Source organism: Scardinius erythrophthalmus, assembly GCF_964197995.2.
Source record: "Scardinius erythrophthalmus genome assembly, chromosome: 23".
Lineage (NCBI taxonomy): Eukaryota > Metazoa > Chordata > Actinopteri > Cypriniformes > Leuciscidae > Scardinius > Scardinius erythrophthalmus.
This window is the reverse complement of record NC_138243.1, coordinates 32,259,955-32,282,211: the sequence shown is the minus strand read 5'-3', so window position 1 is coordinate 32,282,211 and position 22,257 is coordinate 32,259,955. Positions and strand designations below refer to the sequence as shown.

Genomic DNA, 22,257 nt, shown 5'->3' with positions numbered 1-22,257 from the left:
CTAACTTTGTAATGTGTTAAATATGGGTATTTAACTTAGACAAACGCATGGCTTTGCTTCAGAAGGACTTTATTAACCGACCAGAGCCTGTGGAGCACTTTTATCATGGGCAGATGCACTTTCATGATGGACAGATGCACTTTTATCATGGATAGATGCACTTTTATGATGGATAGATGCACTTTTATGATGGATAGATGCACTTTTATGGACTTTACGGCCATTCACTTACATTATCAAGCTTGGAAGAGCCAGGACATTTTTTAGTATAACTCTGATTATGTTTGTCTGACAGAAGAGTGTCATATACACCTAGGATGAGTTGAGGGCGAGTAAATCATGGCTAATTTTAATTTTGGGGTGAACTAACCCTTTAATGTGTGTCTGTTTCTCCATCGTCCTCTTCCTCAGAGCTGGAGTCTTCATCGTTGTAAAAGTGCAGCGTGGCCTGAGTGGGGAAACTGGCCAGAACCGTCCGGCCCAGATGAGACAGATACTCCTGGATCCGGGATCTGGGCAGGAACAGCCTGTGGATGGATGGATACGTCAGAAACAGTCACAGATTCCTCCTCCTCCTGGTTAATAAATGACATCTGACAACTCTGAGAGCTAATAAACATGTAATGAAGAGTAAGAGCTTTGGTTCCAGACCTCACGGGATGATGGAAAATTCCTTCAGACGCCTGAAACCGCCTCGAGCCTCCAGAACCCACCTGAACACAAGAACACCTGAACACAAGAACACCTGAACACAAGAACACCCCTGACACCTAAACACGAGAACACCTGATCATGAGAAAACCTAAACACGAGAACACCTCTGACACCTGAACACAAGAACACGAGAACACCCCTGACACGAGAACACCCCTGACACGAGAACACCCCTGACACGAGAACACCCCTGACACGAGAACACCCCTGACACGAGAACACCCCTGACACGAGAACACCTAAACACGAGAACACCTAAACACAAGAACACCCCTGACACCTGAACATGAGAACACCTGAACACAATAACACCCCTGGCACAAGAACATAACATGAGAAAACCTGAACAAGAACACCTGAAGACAATAACACCCCTGACACAAGAACACGAGAACACCTGATCACAAGAACACGCCTGACACCTGAACACAAGAACACGAGAACACCTGAACACGAGAGCCACCTGAACACGAAAACCACCTGAACACAAGAACAACCTAAACACGAGAACAGCCCTGACAAGAGAACACCCCTGACACGAGAACACCTAAACACGAAAACACGAGAACACCTAAACACGAGAACACCTAAACACGAGAACACCTAAACACGAGAACACCTAAACACGAGAACACCTAAACACGAGAACACCTAAACACGAGAACACCTAAACACGAGAACACCTAAACACGAGAACACCTAAACACGAGAACACCTAAACACCCCTGACACCTGAACATGAGAACACCTGAACACAATAACACCCCTGGCACAAGAACATAACATGAGAACACCTGAACAAGAACACCTGAAGACAATAACACCCCTGACACAAGAACACGAGAACACCTGATCACAAGAACACCCCTGACACCTGAACACAAGAACACGAGAACACCTGAACACGAAAACCACCTGAACACAAGAACAACCTAAACACGAGAACAGCCCTGACACCTGAACACGAGAACAGCCCTGACACCTGAACACAAGAACACGAGAACACCTGAACACGAGAGCCACCTGAACACGAAAACCACCTGAACACAAGAACACCCCTGGCACAAGAACATAACACAAGAACACCTGAACACAAGAACACCCCTGGCACAAGAACATAACACGAGAACACCTGAACACAAGAACACCCCTGGCACAAGAACATAACACGAGAACACCTGAACACGAGAACAGCCCTGACACCTGAACACGAGAACACCTGAACACGAGAACAGCCCTGACACCTGAACACGAGAACACCTGAACACGAGAACACCCCTGACACCTGAACACGAGAACACCTGAACTAGGGCTGTACTGTCCTAGTCGATTAGTCGATTAGTTGGTCGATACGTTCTGGTTCGACCAAAATTCTGATTGGTCGATTTTCTGCCGCGTTTATTTCATCAGTTTTGCCGCGCTGAGGCGCGCTCATTTCATCAGGTGGAAAGCACTAACTGCTAATGGGGGTGTTTTCAGAGTACCCTTGTTTCACTGTAACAGTCTGTCTTCAAAACACCCCCCTTGTTTTCACCTTTTTTGGATTAGTCCAACCCAAGAGAGAGCGTCGAGCATAGAAGGTTTGATGCTGAATATTATTTATTTAATTGTGAGCGTTTAATAGTCAGTCCTCTTCTAACATGTCAAATACAAAGAAATCGACAGTGTGGCAGCATTTTGTTAAAATTGATAACATGAAAAAGGTCGAATGCAAAGTTTGCAAGCAACAGTTTTCCACAGCTTGACGACAAACATGACATATCATCTAAAAGTGGTAAGCTCACTTGTCTGCGTTAGCTTGCCCTGTCTGTTTTGAGTAGGCTATGAACATATCAGAATTGGCATATTTCAATGTTTTAGTGTGATAACCTAACTTTTTTATTTTTTATTTGGAGCCTAATGCGCAATTGCGCTGTGCTGTTGTTGGTTGTGTTAGTTTTGAGCCTAGGATGCTTTATTTTTCAGTTATGCACTTTATTTCGTTTCTGCTCTTGATCTGGTTTGTTTAATAAATTACACGAGAACACCTGAACACGAGAACAGCCCTGACACCTGAACACAAGAACACTCCTGGCACAAGAACACGAGAACACCTGAACACAAGAACACCCCTGACACCTGAACACGAGAACACCTGAAAACGAGAACACCCTGACACCTGAACACGAGAACACCTGAACACGAGAACACCTGAACACAAGAACAGCCCTGACACCTGAACACAAGAACACCTGAAGACAATAACACCCCTGACACAAGAACATAAGAACACCTGAACACGAGAACACCCCTGATACGAGAACACGAGAACACCCCTGATACGAGAACACAAGAACACCTGATCATGAGAAAACCTGAACACGAGAACACCTGAACATGAGAACACCCCTGACACCTGAACACAAGAACACGAGAACCACCTGAACACGAGAACACCTGAACACGAGAACCACCTGAACACGAGAACACCTGAACACGAGAACCACCTGAACACGAGAACACCTGAACACAAGAACGCCTGAACACGAGAACAGCCCTGACACCTGAACACGAGAACACCTGAACACGAGAACACCCCTGACACCTGAACACAAGAACACGAGAACCACCTGAACACGAGAACACCTGAACACGAGAACCACCTGAACACGAGGACCACCTGAACACGAGAACACCTGAACACGAGAACACCTGAACACGAGAACCGCCTGAACACAAGAACGCCTGAACACGAGAACAGCCCTGACACCTGAACACAAGAACACCTGAACACAATAACACCCCTGGCACAAGAACATAACACGAGAACACAAGAACAGCCCTGACACCTGAACACAAGAACACCTGAACACAAGAACACCTGAAGACAATAACACCCCTGACATAAGAACATAAGAACACCTGACCACGAGAACACCCCGATACGAGAACACGAGAACACCTAATCATGAGAAAACCTGAACACGAGAACACCCCTGACACGAGAACACCTGAACACGAGAACATCTGATCACGAGAACACCTGATCACAAGAACACCCCTGACACCTGAACACAAGAACATGAGAACACGAGAACCACCTGAACACGAGAACACCTGAACACGAGAACACCCCTGACACCTAAACACAAGAACATGAGAACACGAGAACCACCTGAACACGAGAACAGCCCTGACACCTGAACACAAGAACACCTGAACATGAGAACACCCCTGACACCTGAACACGAGAACACCTGAACACAAGAACACAAGAACACTCCTGGCACAAGAACACCTGAACATGAGAACACCCCTGACACCTGAACACGAGAACACCTGAACACAAGAACACCCCTGACACCTGAACACAAGAACACGAGAACACCTGAACACAAGAACACCCCTGGCACAAGAACATAACACGAGAACACCTGAACACAAGAACACCCCTGGCACAAGAACATAACACGAGAACACCTGAACACAATAACACCCCTGGCACAAGAACATAACACGAGAACACAAGAACAGCCCTGACACCTGAACACAAGAACACCTGAACACAAGAACACCTGAAGACAATAACACCCCTGACATAAGAACATAAGAACACCTGACCACGAGAACACCCCGATACGAGAACACGAGAACACCTAATCATGAGAAAACCTGAACACGAGAACACCCCTGACACGAGAACACCTGAACACGAGAACATCTGATCACGAGAACACCTGATCACAAGAACACCCCTGACACCTAAACACAAGAACATGAGAACACGAGAACCACCTGAACACGAGAACAGCCCTGACACCTGGCACAAGAACACCTGAACATGAGAACACCCCTGACACCTGAACACAAGAACACTCCTGGCACAAGAACACCTGAACATGAGAACACCCCTGACACCTGAACACGAGAACACCTGAACACAAGAACACCCCTGACACCTGAACACAAGAACACGAGAACACCTGAACACAAGAACACCCCTGACACCTGAACACAAGAACACTCCTGGCACAAGAACACCTGAACATGAGAACACCCCTGACACCTGAACACGAGAACACCTGAACACAAGAACACCCCTGACACCTGAACACAAGAACACGAGAACACCTGAACACAAGAACACCCCTGACACCTGAACACAAGAACACTCCTGGCACAAGAACACCTGAACATGAGAACACCCCTGACACCTGAACACGAGAACACCTGAACACAAGAACACCCCTGACACCTGAACACAAGAACACGAGAACACCTGAACACAAGAACACCCCTGGCACAAGAACATAACACGAGAACACCTGAACACAATAACACCCCTGGCACAAGAACATAACACGAGAACACAAGAACAGCCCTGACACCTGAACACAAGAACACCTGAACACAAGAACACCTGAAGACAATAACACCCCTGACATAAGAACATAAGAACACCTGACCACGAGAACACCCCGATACGAGAACACGAGAACACCTAATCATGAGAAAACCTGAACACGAGAACACCCCTGACACGAGAACACCTGAACACGAGAACATCTGATCACGAGAACACCTGATCACAAGAACACCCCTGACACCTAAACACAAGAACATGAGAACACGAGAACCACCTGAACACGAGAACAGCCCTGACACCTGGCACAAGAACACCTGAACATGAGAACACCCCTGACACCTGAACACGAGAACACCTGAACACAAGAACACCCCTGACACCTGAACACAAGAACACTCCTGGCACAAGAACACCTGAACATGAGAACACCCCTGACACCTGAACACGAGAACACCTGAACACAAGAACACCCCTGACACCTGAACACAAGAACACGAGAACACCTGAACACAAGAACACCCCTGGCACAAGAACATAACACGAGAACACCTGAACACGAGAACAGCCCTGACACCTAGGGGTGTAACGATACACCAATGCCACGGTTCGGTTCATATCACGGTTTTGGAGCCACGGTTCGGTTCGGTTCGGTTCTGTTTGCTGTGGGGGCAGGGTTCATGGCAGGGCACCACCAGCAATAATAACACTAGATTCACTTTTAACTTAATAAAAACAACAACAACAATAATTTAACTTAACTTTATTAATTTTATACATTGGCTTCATGTTTTTTTAGAGCAGTTAACACACCTGAGTTAACTAAAATGAAATAGCCTAAATGTCTCCACTGACTAGTCAGAAATAAACACACCTGAGTAGGGTTGCCAACTTCAGAAAAGTAAAATGCGGGACAATTGTGGTTCTTTATAGGAAAATAAGGGACACTCAAAATATTTACTGTATCGCACAATGTACATAATTTCAGTGTCTGCAAACTGTAGTTAAGTATAGGCTATGTTTAAAAGGTTATCAGACAAACACATTTGTATTGCTTAACCTATTTATGTACAATTTAATTCTAAAAATAATTTTAATGTCATACAAAAAAATATATGTCACATTACAAACAAACCACCATTCAAAATAACCGCATTTATCTGAAATGGAAAGCTTTTTTAACATTAAACATAGGCCTACAGTTCAAAAGTTTGAGGTTAAGATTATTTTTTGGGGAAAGTAATTAAAGAAAGTAATTGCCTACTTTTATTCAGCAAGGATGCATTACATTAATCAAAAGTGACAGTACATTTATAGTGTTATACTAGTGTTATAGTGGACAAAACCGTTTTAAACAAATAATAATCAGAAATGTTTTGTGAGCATATTATTCCCTCAGGTAGATTACATATTTTCTTGCGTGGCTGGATGTTGGACTCGTGAACAATAATCACGTTGTTTGCATTCGCCAAAAGTGATTTGCCGAAATCAAAACGTGGACAGTGAAAGGGAATTACCGTTAGCGCGAGACGAGTCAGGCCTGAAGCGGAAGCGGCCAGACGGCAAAGGATTATGTTCGCAAATCAAACAATGATTAAAAAAAGCTGTGATATGTCATCATATTGGATGATTACAGGTGTCGGTGATCATTCTCAAGATTCGTGATCAGCACTGCTGCTGTTGCTGCTGTATCAATATCAGTCAGTGGTTGTGACCGCAGGGTCTTCAATCACAATATGCCGTGGCGCGGAGTTGCCATCCTGAAGTGCGTATGTAAACTCCCGAGCGTGATCGATCACCCAAATCACGTGACATGCACTTTATTTAGTAAATAATATTATAATAATAATATTTATTAAAACTACAGCTCTTATTAGTTGTTAAAAGTGTACTCATTAATTACTATTTAATCAAATGTCAAGGAAGAAAAAATAGTTTTGTGACAAAGTGAAGTGAGAGTTGGGCAGCAGGGGGCGGGGCGCGTTCGGTTCGACATGAGAGTATCGCGGTTCGAACCGTGGCTGTTGTATCGCGGTTTTTCGGTTCGGTTCGAATATCGTTACACCCCTACTGACACCTGAACAAAAGAACACTCCTGGCACAAGAACACGAGAACACCTGAACACGAGAACACCCCTGACACCTGAACACGAGAATACCTGAACACGAGAACACCCCTGACACCTGAACACAAGAACACGAGAACACCTGAACACGAGAACACCTGAACACAAGAACAGCCCTGACACCTGAACACAAGAACAGCCCTGACACCTGAACACAAGAACATAACACGAGAACACCTGAACAGAAGAACAGCCCTGACACCTGAACACAAGAACACCTGAACACAAGAACACCTGAACACAAGAACACCTGAAGACAATAACACCCCTGACACAAGAACACCTGAACACGAGAACACCCCTGATACGAGAACACCCCTGATACGAGAACACGAGAACACCTGATCATGAGAAAACCTGAACACGAGAACACCTGAACACGAGGACACCCCTGACACCTGAACACAAGAACACGAGAACCACCTGAACACAAGAACCACCTGAACACGAGAACACCTGAACACGAGAACACCTGAACACAAGAACACCCCTGACACCTGAACACAAGAACACGAGAACACCTGAACACAAGAACACCCCTGGCACAAGAACATAACACGAGAACACCTGAACACGAGAACAGCCCTGACACCTGAACACAAGAACACTCCTGGCACAAGAACACGAGAACACCTGAACACGAGAACACCCCTGACACCTGAACACGAGAATACCTGAACACGAGAACACCCCTGACACCTGAACACAAGAACACGAGAACACCTGAACACGAGAACACCTGAACAGAAGAACAGCCCTGACACCTGAACACAAGAACAGCCCTGACACCTGAACACAAGAACATAACACGAGAACACCTGAACAGAAGAACAGCCCTGACACCTGAACACAAGAACACCTGAACACAAGAACACCTGAACACAAGAACACCTGAAGACAATAACACCCCTGACACAAGAACACCTGAACACGAGAACACCCCTGATACGAGAACACCCCTGATACGAGAACACGAGAACACCTGATCATGAGAAAACCTGAACACGAGAACACCTGAACACGAGGACACCCCTGACACCTGAACACAAGAACACGAGAACCACCTGAACACAAGAACCACCTGAACACGAGAACACCTGAACACGAGGACCACCTGAACACGAGAACACCTGAACACGAGAACCACCTGAACACGAGAACAGCCCTGACACCTGAACACAAGAACACAATAACACCCCTGGCACAAGAACATAACACGAGAACACCTGAACACAAGAACAGCCCTGACACCTGAACACAAGAACACCTGACTACAAGAACACCCCGATACGAGAACACGAGAACACCTGATCATGAGAAAACCTGAACACGAGAACACCCCTGACACGAGAACACCTGAACACGAGAACACCTGAACACGAGAACATCTGATCACGAGAACACCTGATCACAAGAACACCCCTGACACCTGAACACAAGAACATGAGAACACGAGAACAACCTGAACACGAGAACCACCTGAACACGAGAACACCTGAACACGAGAACAGCCCTGACACCTGAACACTCCTGGCACAAGAACACCTGAACATGAGAACACCCCTGACACCTGAACACGAGAACACCTGAACACAAGAACATGAGAACACGAGAACAACCTGAACACAAGAACAGCCCTGACACCTGAACACAAGAACACCTGAACACAAGAACACCCCTGGCACAAGAACATAACACGAGAACACCTGAACACGAGAACAGCCCTGACACCTGAACACAAGAACACCCCTGGCACAAGAACATAACACGAGAACACCTGAACACAAGAACAGCCCTGACACCTGAACACAAGAACACCTGAACACCTGAACACAAGAACACCTGAACACAAGAACACCTGAACACAATAACACCACTGACACAAAAACATAAGAACACCTGAACACAAGAACACCTGAACACAAGAACACCTGAACACAAGAACACCTGAACACAAGAACACCTGAACACAAGAACACCTGAACACAAGAACACCTGAACACAATAACACCACTGACACAAAAACATAAGAACACCTGAACACAAGAACACCTGAACACAAGAACACCTGAACACAAGAACACCTGAACACAAGAACACCTGAACACAAGAACACCTGAACACAAGAACACCTGAACACAAGAACACCTGAACACAAGAACACCTGAACACAATAACACCTGAACACAATAACACCTGAACACAATAACACCTGAACACAATAACACCTGAACACAATAACACCTGAACACAATAACACCACTGACACAAAAACATAAGAACACCTGAACACAAGAACACCTGAACACAAGAACACCACTGACACAAAAACATAAGAACACCTGAACACAAGAACACCTGAACACAAGAACACCTGAACACAAGAACACCTGAACACAAGAACACCTGAACACCTGAACACAATAACACCACTGACACAAAAACATAAGAACACCTGAACACAAGAACACCTGAACACAAGAACACCTGAACACAAGAACACCTGAACACAAGAACACCTGAACACAAGAACACCTGAACACAAGAACACCTGAACACAAGAACACCTGAACACAAGAACACCTGAACACAAGAACACCTGAACACAGTAACACCTGAACACAGTAACACCTGAACACAATAACACCTGAACACAATAACACCTGAACACAATAACACCATAACACCTGAACACAATAACACCTGAACACAATAACACCTGAACACAATAACACCTGAACACAATAACACCTGACACAAGACCATAAGAACACCTGAACACAAGAACACCTGAACATAAGAACACCTAAACATAAGAACACCTAAACACGAACCTGAACACGAGAACACCCCTGACACGAGAACACCTGAACACGAGAACACCTGATCACCTGATCACAAGAACACCCCTGACACCTGAACACGAGAACACGAGAACCACCTGAACACGAGAACGCCTGAACACAAGAACAGCCCTGACACCTGAACACAAGAACACTCCTGGCACAAGAACACGAGAACACCTGAACACGAGAACACCCCTGACACGAGAACACCTGAACACGGGAACACCTGATCACCTGATCACAAGAACACCCCTGACACCTGAACACGAGAACACGAGGACCACCTGAACACGAGAACATCTGATCACGAGAACACCTGATCACAAGAACACCCCTGACACCTGAACACAAGAACATGAGAACACGAGAACCACCTGAACACAAGAACCACCTGAACACAAGAACACCTGAACACGAGAACACCTGAACACGAGAACACCTGAACACGAGAACAGCCCTGACACCTGAACACTCCTGGCACAAGAACACGAGAACACCTGAACATGAGAACACCCCTGACACCTGAACACGAGAACACCTGAACACAAGAACACCCCTGACACCTGAACACAAGAACACGAGAACACCTGAACACGAGGACACCCCTGACACCTGAACACAAGAACACGAGAACCACCTGAACACAAGAACCACCTGAACACGGGAACACCTGAACACTAGAACACCTGAACACGAGGACCACCTGAACACGAGAACACCAGAACACCTGAACACAAGAACACAAGAACACAAGAACACCTGACACAAGAACACCTGAACACAAGAACACCTGAACACGAGAACACCTGAACACGAGAACACCTGAACACAATAACACCTGAACACAATAACACCTGAACACAATAACACCTGAACACAATAACACCCCTGACACAAGAACATAAGAACACCTGAACACAAGAACACTCCTGGAACAAGAACACGAGAACACCTGAACACGAGAACACCCCTGACACCTGAACACGAGAACACAAGAACACCCCTGACACCTGAACACCTGAACACCCAAACACGAGAACACCTGAACACGAGAACACCTGAACAGCCCTTACACCTGAACACAAGAACACCTGAACACAAGAACACCCCTGGCACAAAAACATAACACAAGAGCACCTGAACACGAGAACACCTGAACAGTCAAGTCAAGTCAAGTTTATTTATATAGCGCTTTTCACAACACAGGCTGTATCAAAGCAGCTTCACAGCAATAAATTAGAACAATACATCAATGTTTGTTTCTAGTGGAACGTCTACGTTTGGTAATGCTGATCAATAGTATCGTTGATTGATTAATTAAATTAAATATCCCCAACTGAGCAAGCCAAAGGCAACAGTGGCAAAGAACCGAAAAACTCCATCAGGTGACCTAATGGAGAAAAAAAACCTTGGGAGAACCCGGGCTCAGTCGGGGGCCAGTTCTCCTCTGGCGTTTATATGCTAGAGACCGGATTTAACTGTAGGATTAAAAGTATTATATGAATGCCTGGCTGAAGAGATGCGTCTTTAATCTAGTTTTAAACTGGGAGAGCGAGTCTGAGCAACGAACAGTATCCGGAAGACTATTCCAGAGTTTTGGTGCTAAATGTGAAAATGCTCTCCCTCCTTTGGTGGATCTGGATATCCTAGGTATGACCAAAAGCCTCGAATTTAGTGACCTTAAAGAGCGCGATGGATTATAGGGCGATAGAAGATCCGTTAAATAGACTGGAGCTAAGCCGTTTAGGGCTTTATAAGTCAGTAGCAATACCTTGTAATTAATACGGGACTTTATAGGTAACCAATGTAGTGATGATAAAATCGGTGTTATATGATCATATTTTCTTGATCTAGTTAGAACTCTAGCGGCGGCATTTTGGACTAACTTTAGCTTGTTTATTGAGGATGCAGGACAACCGGCTAATAACGCATTACAGTAATCTAGTCTCGAAGTCATGAATGCATGAACTAACTTTTCTGCATCAGAAACTGATAGCATGTCACGTAGCTTAGCAATGTTTCTAAGGTGGAAAAATGCTGTTCTTGTAACATATGAAATATGATTTTCAAAAGACAGGTTGCAGTCTAATATAACACCCAGGTCTTTTACTGTAGAGGATAAAGTAACAGGACATCCTACTATGTTAAAGTTGTATTGTGAGAGGTTTTGTGGGTGGTTTTTTGAACCGATAAGTAGTACCTCTGTCTTGTCTGGATTTAATAAAAGAAAATTACGCGTCATCCAATCTTTTATATCTTTAACACACTCTGTCAATTTGGATAATTTAGCGTTTTCATCCGGCCGTGATGAAATATAGATTTGAGTGTCATCAGCATAACAATGGAAACTAATTCCATGTTTCCTTATAATATTTCCAAGTGGCAGCAGCATATATATTGAGAATAATAGAGGGCCTAACACAGATCCCTGCGGCACTCCATAGTTTACTGGAGTTATGATAGATTTTTCTCCATTTAAATAAACAAAATGGTAGCGGTCAGATAAATACGATCTAAACCAGCTTAATGCTTGTCCTTGAACACCAGTATAATTTTGTAGTCGATCTAAGAGTATTGTATGATCTATAGTATCGAACGCAGCACTAAGATCAAGTAAAACTAATATTGAGATACAGCCTTGGTCAGAAGCTAAAAGTAAATCATTTGTGATTTTAACGAGTGCAGTTTCAGTGCTATGATGCGGTCTGAACCCAGACTGAAACTTTTCATAGACGTCATTTTCTTGTAAGAAAGAGCCCAGTTGAGCGGACACAACTTTTTCTAGTATTTTAGACATAAAAGTCTATAATTTACTAGATTATTCGGATCTAATTGTGGTTTCTTAATGAGAAGTTTTATAACTGCCAGTTTAAATGTTTTTGGAACATAACCTAAAGATAAAGACAAGTTAATAATATTAAGGAGAGGCTCTTCCACTACAGGTAACACTTCTTTCAATAGTTTAGTTGGTATAGGATCTAGTAAACATGTTGTTGTTTTAGATGAAGTAAAAAGTTTATTTAACTCTTTTTGTTCTATAGTTGTAAAGCACTGTAATTGTTCTTGCGGGGTGATAATTGAGGCTGAATTATAAGGCGCGATTGAGGATTGAACGTTTACAATTGTGGTTCTGATGTTTTCTATTTTCTCAGTGAAGAACTTCATGAAATCATTACTACTAAACTGTAATGGAATATTTTATTCAGGAGTCATCTGTTTATTTGTTAGTCTCGCCACGGTGTTAAATAAGAACTTAGGATTGTTATGTTTGTTTTCTATTAGTTTGCGGAGATGCTCAGCCCTGGCCGCTTTTAGGGCCTTTTTATAACGTGACATACTGTCTTTCCATGCGATTCTAAAGACCTCTAAGTTAGTTTGTTTCCATTTACGCTCTAAATTACGGGTTTCTCTCTTTAGAACACGCGTAGTATTGTTGTACCATGGTGCTTTACTTTTCTCTCTGACCTTTTTTAATCTAATGGGTGCAACAATATCCAATGATCCAGAGAGAATGGTGCTCATAGTGCTAGTTAATTCCTCAAGTTCATCTGTTTGTTTGGGTTCACTGAGCAGCTGAGACAGATCCGATAAGCTGTTTGAAAAATTATCTATGGTGGATGGAAGGATTGTTCTGCCTAATCGATAACGCGGCGCAGCATGATATATTACAGGAGTACGTAATATGCAAGTTACCATGTAATGGTCAGTGACATCGTCACTTTGTGGAATGATATTTATATCGGTTGGATCGGTTCCATGTGATATAATTAAATCGAGTGTATGATTAAATCGATGAGTTGGTCCGGTAACGTTTTGCTTGACCCCAAAGGAGTTTAATAAATCTGTAAACGCAGCCCCTAACGCATCATTTTGATTATCTACATGGATATTAAAGTCTCCAACAATTAATGCTTTATCGAAGTTAACTAATAGGTCTGAGAGAAGATCTGCAAACTCTTTTAGGAAATCAGCGTAAGGCCCAGACGGTCTATATACGGTAGCCAAGGCTAGAGATAATAGGGATGTTTTTCGAACATCTAAGAGCATAACATTTAGTACAAGTACTTCAAATGAAATAAACTTATAACCCATTTTCTGAGTAACATTGAGAAAATCTCTATAGATTGTTGCAACACCGCCGCCACGACCATTCAGACGGGGCTCGTGCTTATAGGAGTATCCTGATGGAGTAGACTCATTTAGACCGAAATAATCATTTGGTTTAAGCCAGGTTTCAGTAAGGCAAAGTACATCGAAGCTATTATCTGTGACTATTTCATTTACAATAACTGCCTTAGGTGTGAGTGATCTAATGTTTAGAAGACCTAGCTTTAGAAATTGTTTTTGATTACCAATAGCAACATTTTCTGGTTTAATAACAATTAGATTTTTTCTAGATCCTGCAGTAGATTTATTATTTGATCTCACTAAACGAGGAATAGACACAGTTTCTATGCAATGTTCTACACTATTTATATCAGTTAAATTGGTGCAGCAGAGACTATGATTTGAACTTTTGGTTACTAGTCAAAAGGTATTTAACATTTTGGAGATGTTATCTGACAGAAGATCCGATCTGAATCTGCTTGGGTGTAAGCCATCAGCACGGTAAAGCCTAGGACGCTCCCAAAACAGATTCCAATTATTTACAAAGAGAAGTTTCTGCTCATTGCACCATGACATTAACCATTCATTTAGCGCGAATAATCTACTAAACTTTTCATGACCTAGTCGGTACGTGGGAAGCGGTCCTGACACAATAATCGTTATATCAGGCGATGTGCTGCGTACCGTATCGATCAGATTCCTGAAGTCTTTCTTCAGAACCTCCGTCTTGCACAGTCTGATGTCGGCCCCTCCCGCGTGCAGGACCACGGTTCCGACGCGCTCGTTCAGAATCTCGGGAACGTGAGCAGCGATTTCAGAAACGCGAGCACCAGGAAAGCAGTGATTATGCACCTTATTTTTATTTAACGTAGCGTGTACGTGTCGAACGATGGAATCGCCGATGATCACAGCATCGCGTTCTGTTTCGCGAAGAGGGGAGAAACGGTTTTGTGTGGATATCTCGAAAACCGGGAGGGTCGGAGAGAGTTTTCTTGGTCTAGACCTGGCTCGCGTCTTCCGCTGCGGAAAAATCCAGGCTTCGTGATGGCATGTTGGAGCCGGGGTGAACGAGACCATGGCTGATCGCGACCTCGACGTTCGGGACCGATGTTGAGGAACGCACGGAGTAGACGAGGTCGGAGTCATCGGGTTAGTAACGTTAGTCTCTGATTTGTGTGCCTCGGCGCGCGATGTTTCAAGAGCTAACCGCCGGTCTCTCAGCTCGGCTTTTCTCACTAAAAGGTCGTGGATCTGTTTCTCAACAGCTTCCAGCTCAGACTGCACCGCGTGCAGCTCAAATGTGTCCTCACCTGCACCAAAAGGTAGACTACTTACATTTGATATATTCGCCATTTTAACAGATGGACAGTAAGTTAAGTTAGCAACGACGCTACCAGTGATGCTATCAATATTAATACTAATTTATGGCTTAAGTCTTGGATATAATCCGTCTTTTTACGGGTACGGGTGTAGAGTAGACGCACGATAGGCGAGAGAAAAAAAAAATGTTTGTTTGTAAATGAGTGCGGAGAAGACGCGTTCAGCCGTGATCCACGGACGTAACCTATAAGAGTATCCAGCGTTGGATCACTAGGCTTGAGACGCGTCTGCTCAACAATCCGCGTTGTAACTATGAGGTGAGAAAAATAGAAAATGTTCGTTGTAAGTGAGTTTAAAGAGAAATCAAGAATTATAAATCAATCGATGGAACTCCAAAGACAACAACGCGCTCAGACGCGACGCATGCGCATTCGAAACAGGAAGTCGAGAGGAACAGCCCTGACACCTGAACACAAGAACACCTGAACACGAGAACACCTGAACACAAGAACACCCCTGGCACAAGAACATAACACGAGAACACCTGAACACGAGAACAGCCCTGACACCTGAACACAAGAACACCCCTGGCACAAGAACATAACACGAGAACACCTGAACACGAGAACAGCCCTGACACCTGAACATAAGAACACCCCTGACACAAGAACACAAGAACCACCTGAACACGAGAACACCTGAACACAAGAACACTCCTGGCACAAGAACACGAGAACACCTGAACACGAGAACACCCCTGACCCCTGAACACGAGAACACCTGAACACAAGAACACCCCTGACACCTAAACACCTGAACACCTGAACACGAGAACACCTGAACAGCCCTTACACAAGAACACCTGAACACAAGAACACCTGAACACCCCTGACACCTGAACACAAGAACACCTGAACAGCCCTGACACCTGAACACAAGAACACCTGAACACAAGAACACCTGAACAGCCCTGACACCTGAACACAAGAACACCTGAACACAAGAACACCTGAACAGCCCTGACACCTGAACACAAGAACACCTGAACACGAGAACACCTGAACACAAGAACACCCCTGACACTTGAACACAAGAACACCTGAACACAAGAACACCAGAACACCTGAACACAAGAACACCTGAACACCTGAACACAAGAACACCAGAACACCTGAACACAAGAACACAAGAACACCTAAACACAAGAACACAAGAACACCTGAACACAAGAACACCTCAACACAAGAACACCTCAACACAAGAACACAAGAACACCTGAACACAAGAACACAAGAACACCTGAACACAAGAACACCTAAACACAAGAACACCTGAACACAAGAACACAAGAACACCTGAACACAAGAACACCTAAACACAAGAACACCTGAACACAAGAACACCTAAACACAAGAACACCTGAACACAAGAACACCTAAACACAAGAACACCTGAACACAAGAACACCTAAACACAAGAACACAAGAACACCTGAACACAAGAACACAAGAACACAAGAACACCTGAACACAAGAACACAAGAACACCTGAACACAAGAACACCTAAACACAAGAACACCTGAACACAAGAACACAAGAACACCTGAACACCTGAACACCTAAACACAAGAACACCTGAACACAAGAACACAAGAACACCTGAACACCTGAACACAAGAACACCTGAACACAAGAACACAAGAACACCTGAACACAAGAACACCTAAACACAAGAACACCTGAACACAAGAACACCTAAACACAAGAACACCTGAACACAAGAACACCTGAACACAAGAACACCTGAACACAAGAACACCTGAACACAAGAACACAAGAACACCTGAACACAAGAACACCTGAACACAAGAACACAAGAACACCTGAACACAAGAACACAAGAACACAAGAACACAAGAACACCTAAACACAAGAACACCTGAACACAAGAACACCTAAACACAAGAACACCTGAACACAAGAACACCTAAACACAAGAACACAAGAACACCTGAACACAAGAACACAAGAACACAAGAACACCTGAACACAAGAACACAAGAACACCTGAACACAAGAACACCTAAACACAAGAACACCTGAACACAAGAACACAAGAACACCTGAACACAAGAACACCTAAACACAAGAACACCTGAACACAAGAACACAAGAACACCTGAACACCTGAACACAAGAACACCTGAACACAAGAACACAAGAACACCTGAACACAAGAACACCTAAACACAAGAACACCTGAACACAAGAACACCTAAACACAAGAACACCTGAACACAAGAACACCTGAACACAAGAACACCTGAACACAAGAACACAAGAACACCTGAACACAAGAACACCTGAACACAAGAACACAAGAACACCTGAACACAAGAACACAAGAACACAAGAACACAAGAACACAAGAACACAAGAACACCTGAACACAAGAACACCTGAACACCTGAACACAAGAACACCTAAACACAAGAACACCTGAACACAAGAACACCTAAACACAAGAACACCTGAACACCTGAACACAAGAACACAAGAACACCTAAACACAAGAACACCTGAACACAAGAACACCTCAACACAAGAACACCTGAACACAAGAACACCTCAACACAAGAACACCTCAACACAAGAACACCTCAACACAAGAACACCTCAACACAAGAACACCTCAACACAAGAACACCTCAACACAAGAACACCTCAACACAAGAACACAAGAACACCTGAACACAAGAACACAAGAACACCTGAACACAAGAACACCTAAACACAAGAACACCTGAACACAAGAACACCTAAACACAAGAACACCTGAACACAAGAACACAAGAACACAAGAACACCTAAACACAAGAACACAAGAACACCTGAACACAAGAACACAAGAACACAAGAACACAACACCTAAACACAAGAACACCTGAACACCTGAACACAAGAACACAAGAACACAAGAACACAAGAACACAAGAACACCTGAACACAAGAACACAAGAACACCTGAACACAAGAACACCTAAACACAAGAACACCTGAACACAAGAACACAAGAACACCTGAACACAAGAACACCTGAACACAAGAACACAAGAACACCTGAACACAAGAACACAAGAACACAAGAACACCTGAACACAAGAACACCTGAACACAAGAACACCTGAACACAAGAACACCTGAACACAAGAACACAAGAACACCTGAACACAAGAACACCTGAACACAAGAACACCTGAACACCTGAACACAAGAACACCTGAACACAAGAACACCTGAACACAAGAACACAAGAACACCTGAACACAAGAACACCAGAACACCTGAACACAAGAACACAAGAACACCTAAACACAAGAACACAAGAACACCTGAACACAAGAACACCTGAACACAAGAACACAGACTCTAAAATCAACATATCAATACAAAGAGAAAAGAAGAACAGCAAACAAGGACGTTCTGTCAAAGTTATAAACAAACATTCTTCCAGTAACATTGATAGAAAGTTTGATAGAAATGTTATCTGGTCTTTAATAATGTTCTCAAAAAGTAAGAACAAAACAATCATTTATACATCGTTCATGAAACATTTTAGTTAGACATTCTTCAAATATTCTGGTAACAATTTACAATAAGGTTCATTAGTTAACATTATTTTAACTACATTATTTAACATTATTACTAATACGTTATTTAAATCAAATGTTGTATTTGTTAACATTAGTTAATGCACTGAGAACTAACATGAACAAACAATGAACAGCTGAATTTTTAGTACTAAGAATAACAAAGATTTATAAATATTGTAACAAATGTTTTGCTCATGGATAGTGCATGTTGGTTAATACGATAACTAATGTTAACAAATGAACCTTATTGTAAAGTGTTACCAACATTTTCAAAATGTTACTGCTTGTTTTCACAGCGTTCAGATTCCCATAATGTTTGAAGAATGATACGATGGAACGTTCCCTTAACGTTCACATAACCAATAAAAGCGTTTTTAAAAGAACATGCAGAGAACATTCAAAAGTAAGGTTTCATAACTTTAAGGGAATGTTAGCAAAACTTGAAGTAAAATAAAAATGTTACTTTATTTAATTGTGTCTCTCTTGATGAAAGATCCCACGGTCTCCATATCACAGGACAACTATTAACACACAGGAGAGGAGAGTTATTAAAGACTTTAAAATATGAAAACACAGAGGAATTGACGAAACTCTTACCCGAGCATCTGATCAGCGTGCACACTCACCGGCAGCATCATTACACACTGATGCGCGCGCCCGCGCACTGAAGAAGGCGCGCGCTGAGAGGGGGCGTGTCCTGCGCGCACCCGCCTATCAATACAAATTACAAATCAGTGTTTTCATTCGCACTTCTTCTGCCTGAGAAAACGTGGTCAGTTTGAACTAGGGTGACCAGACGTCCCGAAAAATTCGGGACAGTCCCGAAATCTAAGCTGTTGTCCCGAATCCCGAATCCGGCCCTAATTGTCCCGAAAATTATACTAAAGCAAATTCTTATATTGTCTGATAAAACATTAAAAACTGTCCGTGGAGGTTGAGTCGTCCTGCAGCCAGCCCCCGCCGGCTGCTTATTGGCTGCACCATCTTTTTCTTTTTCTTTTTTTGAAGTTCAACAAAGATACCGTAGGCGCGAATTAAAATGCATTGATAAGCGAGCGCGAGTTGCCGCAGCCGCGAGGACAGTGAATGTGCAGGCAGCCAGTAAAGGAGTGATTGATCGGTCGCGGCACTGTGTGCAAAAAAAAAATTTCGGCCTAATGTCTGATGTTGGGTTTCACAAAGCAAATCATCTACACAATTATTTAGTTTTCTTATTTAATGACCGACAATTTCGTCATAATAATAATTTTGGCATAAGGCTTATTAGCGTTAGACTTATAGCCTGAAATGTCTGATTTACGCAGTTACAAGTCTTTTTTTTTTTTTTTTTTTTTTGGTCACAATGAAATTTGAGTTCATGATTTTAATATTGTATTGTATTTTGTGGCAGACTAAATATTAATGACAGACTGTTGATCTTTATATGTTTGATTATATGTTTATATGTTTGATTCAAATATGTTTGGTTCAGGTTTGAAAATTCATCTTATTATAGGCTATGTAGTCTAATAGTAGGACTACCCCAAGCAACACTCTCTCAAACCCCCCCCCCCCCCCCCGTCCCGAATTTCAGCCAATCTCATCTGGTCACCCTAGTTTGAACATTCTTTCCCCTCACTGCAGAAATACATAAACACTTACAACAACGCAGCTCTTGAAAAGTAATATCGCTTAAAGTAACAGAAACACTGGTTTGAAAGCGCGTGGTTCACAGTCTCCTGTTTAAGACGCCGTTATACATTAGAAACGATGATCACAGCTGATGCTCAGTAGAACAGCTAGATTTACTTTAGATTCTGACACACTAGCTGTGAGGTCTTCATCTTAAACACGACACAGATCTGCATCGAGTTCTAGTCCAGGCAAAGTAACTCATTTTGGAGCCAAAAATAGAACTAATTGTAAAATATTTTTTTTCAGCATAGATCATTTCTATGAGGTGTCCAGAACAACATAGTAAAAGTCCTAAGAAATCCTAGTTGAGGAAATATGTTAAATTCTCATCAATCCGAGATGTGTGCCAATAAGGCCAGGCAACAATACATCCCAATGGGGCTATTTTTTCCCTTTACTCCTATCAAAATGAAACTTTGCACAATGAAAGTACCCATGAAAAGTAAAAAAAATTGTATTACAAGTTTTTTTGAAAATGAATTTTAATATGCAAATGAGCTATACACTAATCGAATATGCCCAAAAAGACACCCAAATAGGCTTATTTTTTTTCCTTTACTCCTACCACAATAAAACTTTACACAATGAAAGTCTACAAGAAAAGTAAACATTTTGTATTAGAAGTTTCTTTGAAAATGAATTTAAATATGCAAATGAGCAATATACTAATCGAATATGCCCAAAATACACCCTAATGGACTTATTTTTTCCCTACTCCTATCACAATCAAACCTCACAGAGTGAAAGTATACATGAAAAGTAACATTTAGTAACAAGTAACAAGTTTCTTTGAAAAATCTATTTTAAATATGCAAATGAGCTCAACACTAGGCCTAATTGACTTATGGCTGAGAAACCATAAAATCACAAGTAGAAAAAACAGGGGCCAAATAACTAACACATTCATGTCCATTCAGTAAGTTAACCTGTGCATAAACACGATAAATTTGAAGTCACTTGCCACACTAACCTGGGTCACTTGCCACAAAAGACTTATATTGACCTTAATAATTGATTGCACAATCTTGCCTCCAGTTGCTTTCTAAATTCTTTTTCATTTCTTTTTTTTTTTTTTGCGAACAAGCCTTACCTAATGACATTCCTCCACAGATAACATCAGAAGAAAGTCAGAATAGCCATCTTCATTAGTAACGTGGTGAGATTAAATTTTGGGCTGGTAGATTTACAAATGATTGGTATTGTTGGTAAGATTACGAGATTACAGGTAGAAGTCATTCTTACCAACTAAACGATTCACTCTCACACAGAAGACAGATGAAAAACCAGATAGACACACTTTCCAGACATTCCAGCTCTTTAAAATAATTTTGCCAGACACCAAAACTGTACAGTATGCTTGGGTCTGCCGAGTCTGCAAATGTCTATGTCTGCTGGGAACGTTTGGCCAAGTCTCCTGTCAGAGAGATCTTCAACTCCTATCTCCGGCGGAGCTTCGACCAGATCCCGAGGGAGGC

At 42.7% G+C, this 22,257-nt stretch overlaps 1 protein-coding gene across 1 annotated transcript in view; it reads right to left on the bottom strand.

Annotated features, from left to right (window-relative positions):
- The window catches only part of ripply3 (ripply transcriptional repressor 3), a 35,405-nt gene that overhangs the window by 876 nt on the left and 12,272 nt on the right, over positions 1-22,257 (bottom strand). Inside the window, exons 3-6 of the mRNA XM_081355151.1 lie at positions 19,706-19,819; positions 19,572-19,629; positions 652-713; positions 371-527 (exon numbers count right to left, since the gene is read on the bottom strand). Of these exons, the coding sequence (XP_081211277.1) occupies positions 374-527; positions 652-713; positions 19,572-19,629; positions 19,706-19,746 (315 nt within the window). The 5' untranslated portion in view covers positions 19,747-19,819 and the 3' untranslated portion in view covers positions 371-373. The remainder of the gene's footprint in view (positions 1-370; positions 528-651; positions 714-19,571; positions 19,630-19,705; positions 19,820-22,257) is intronic.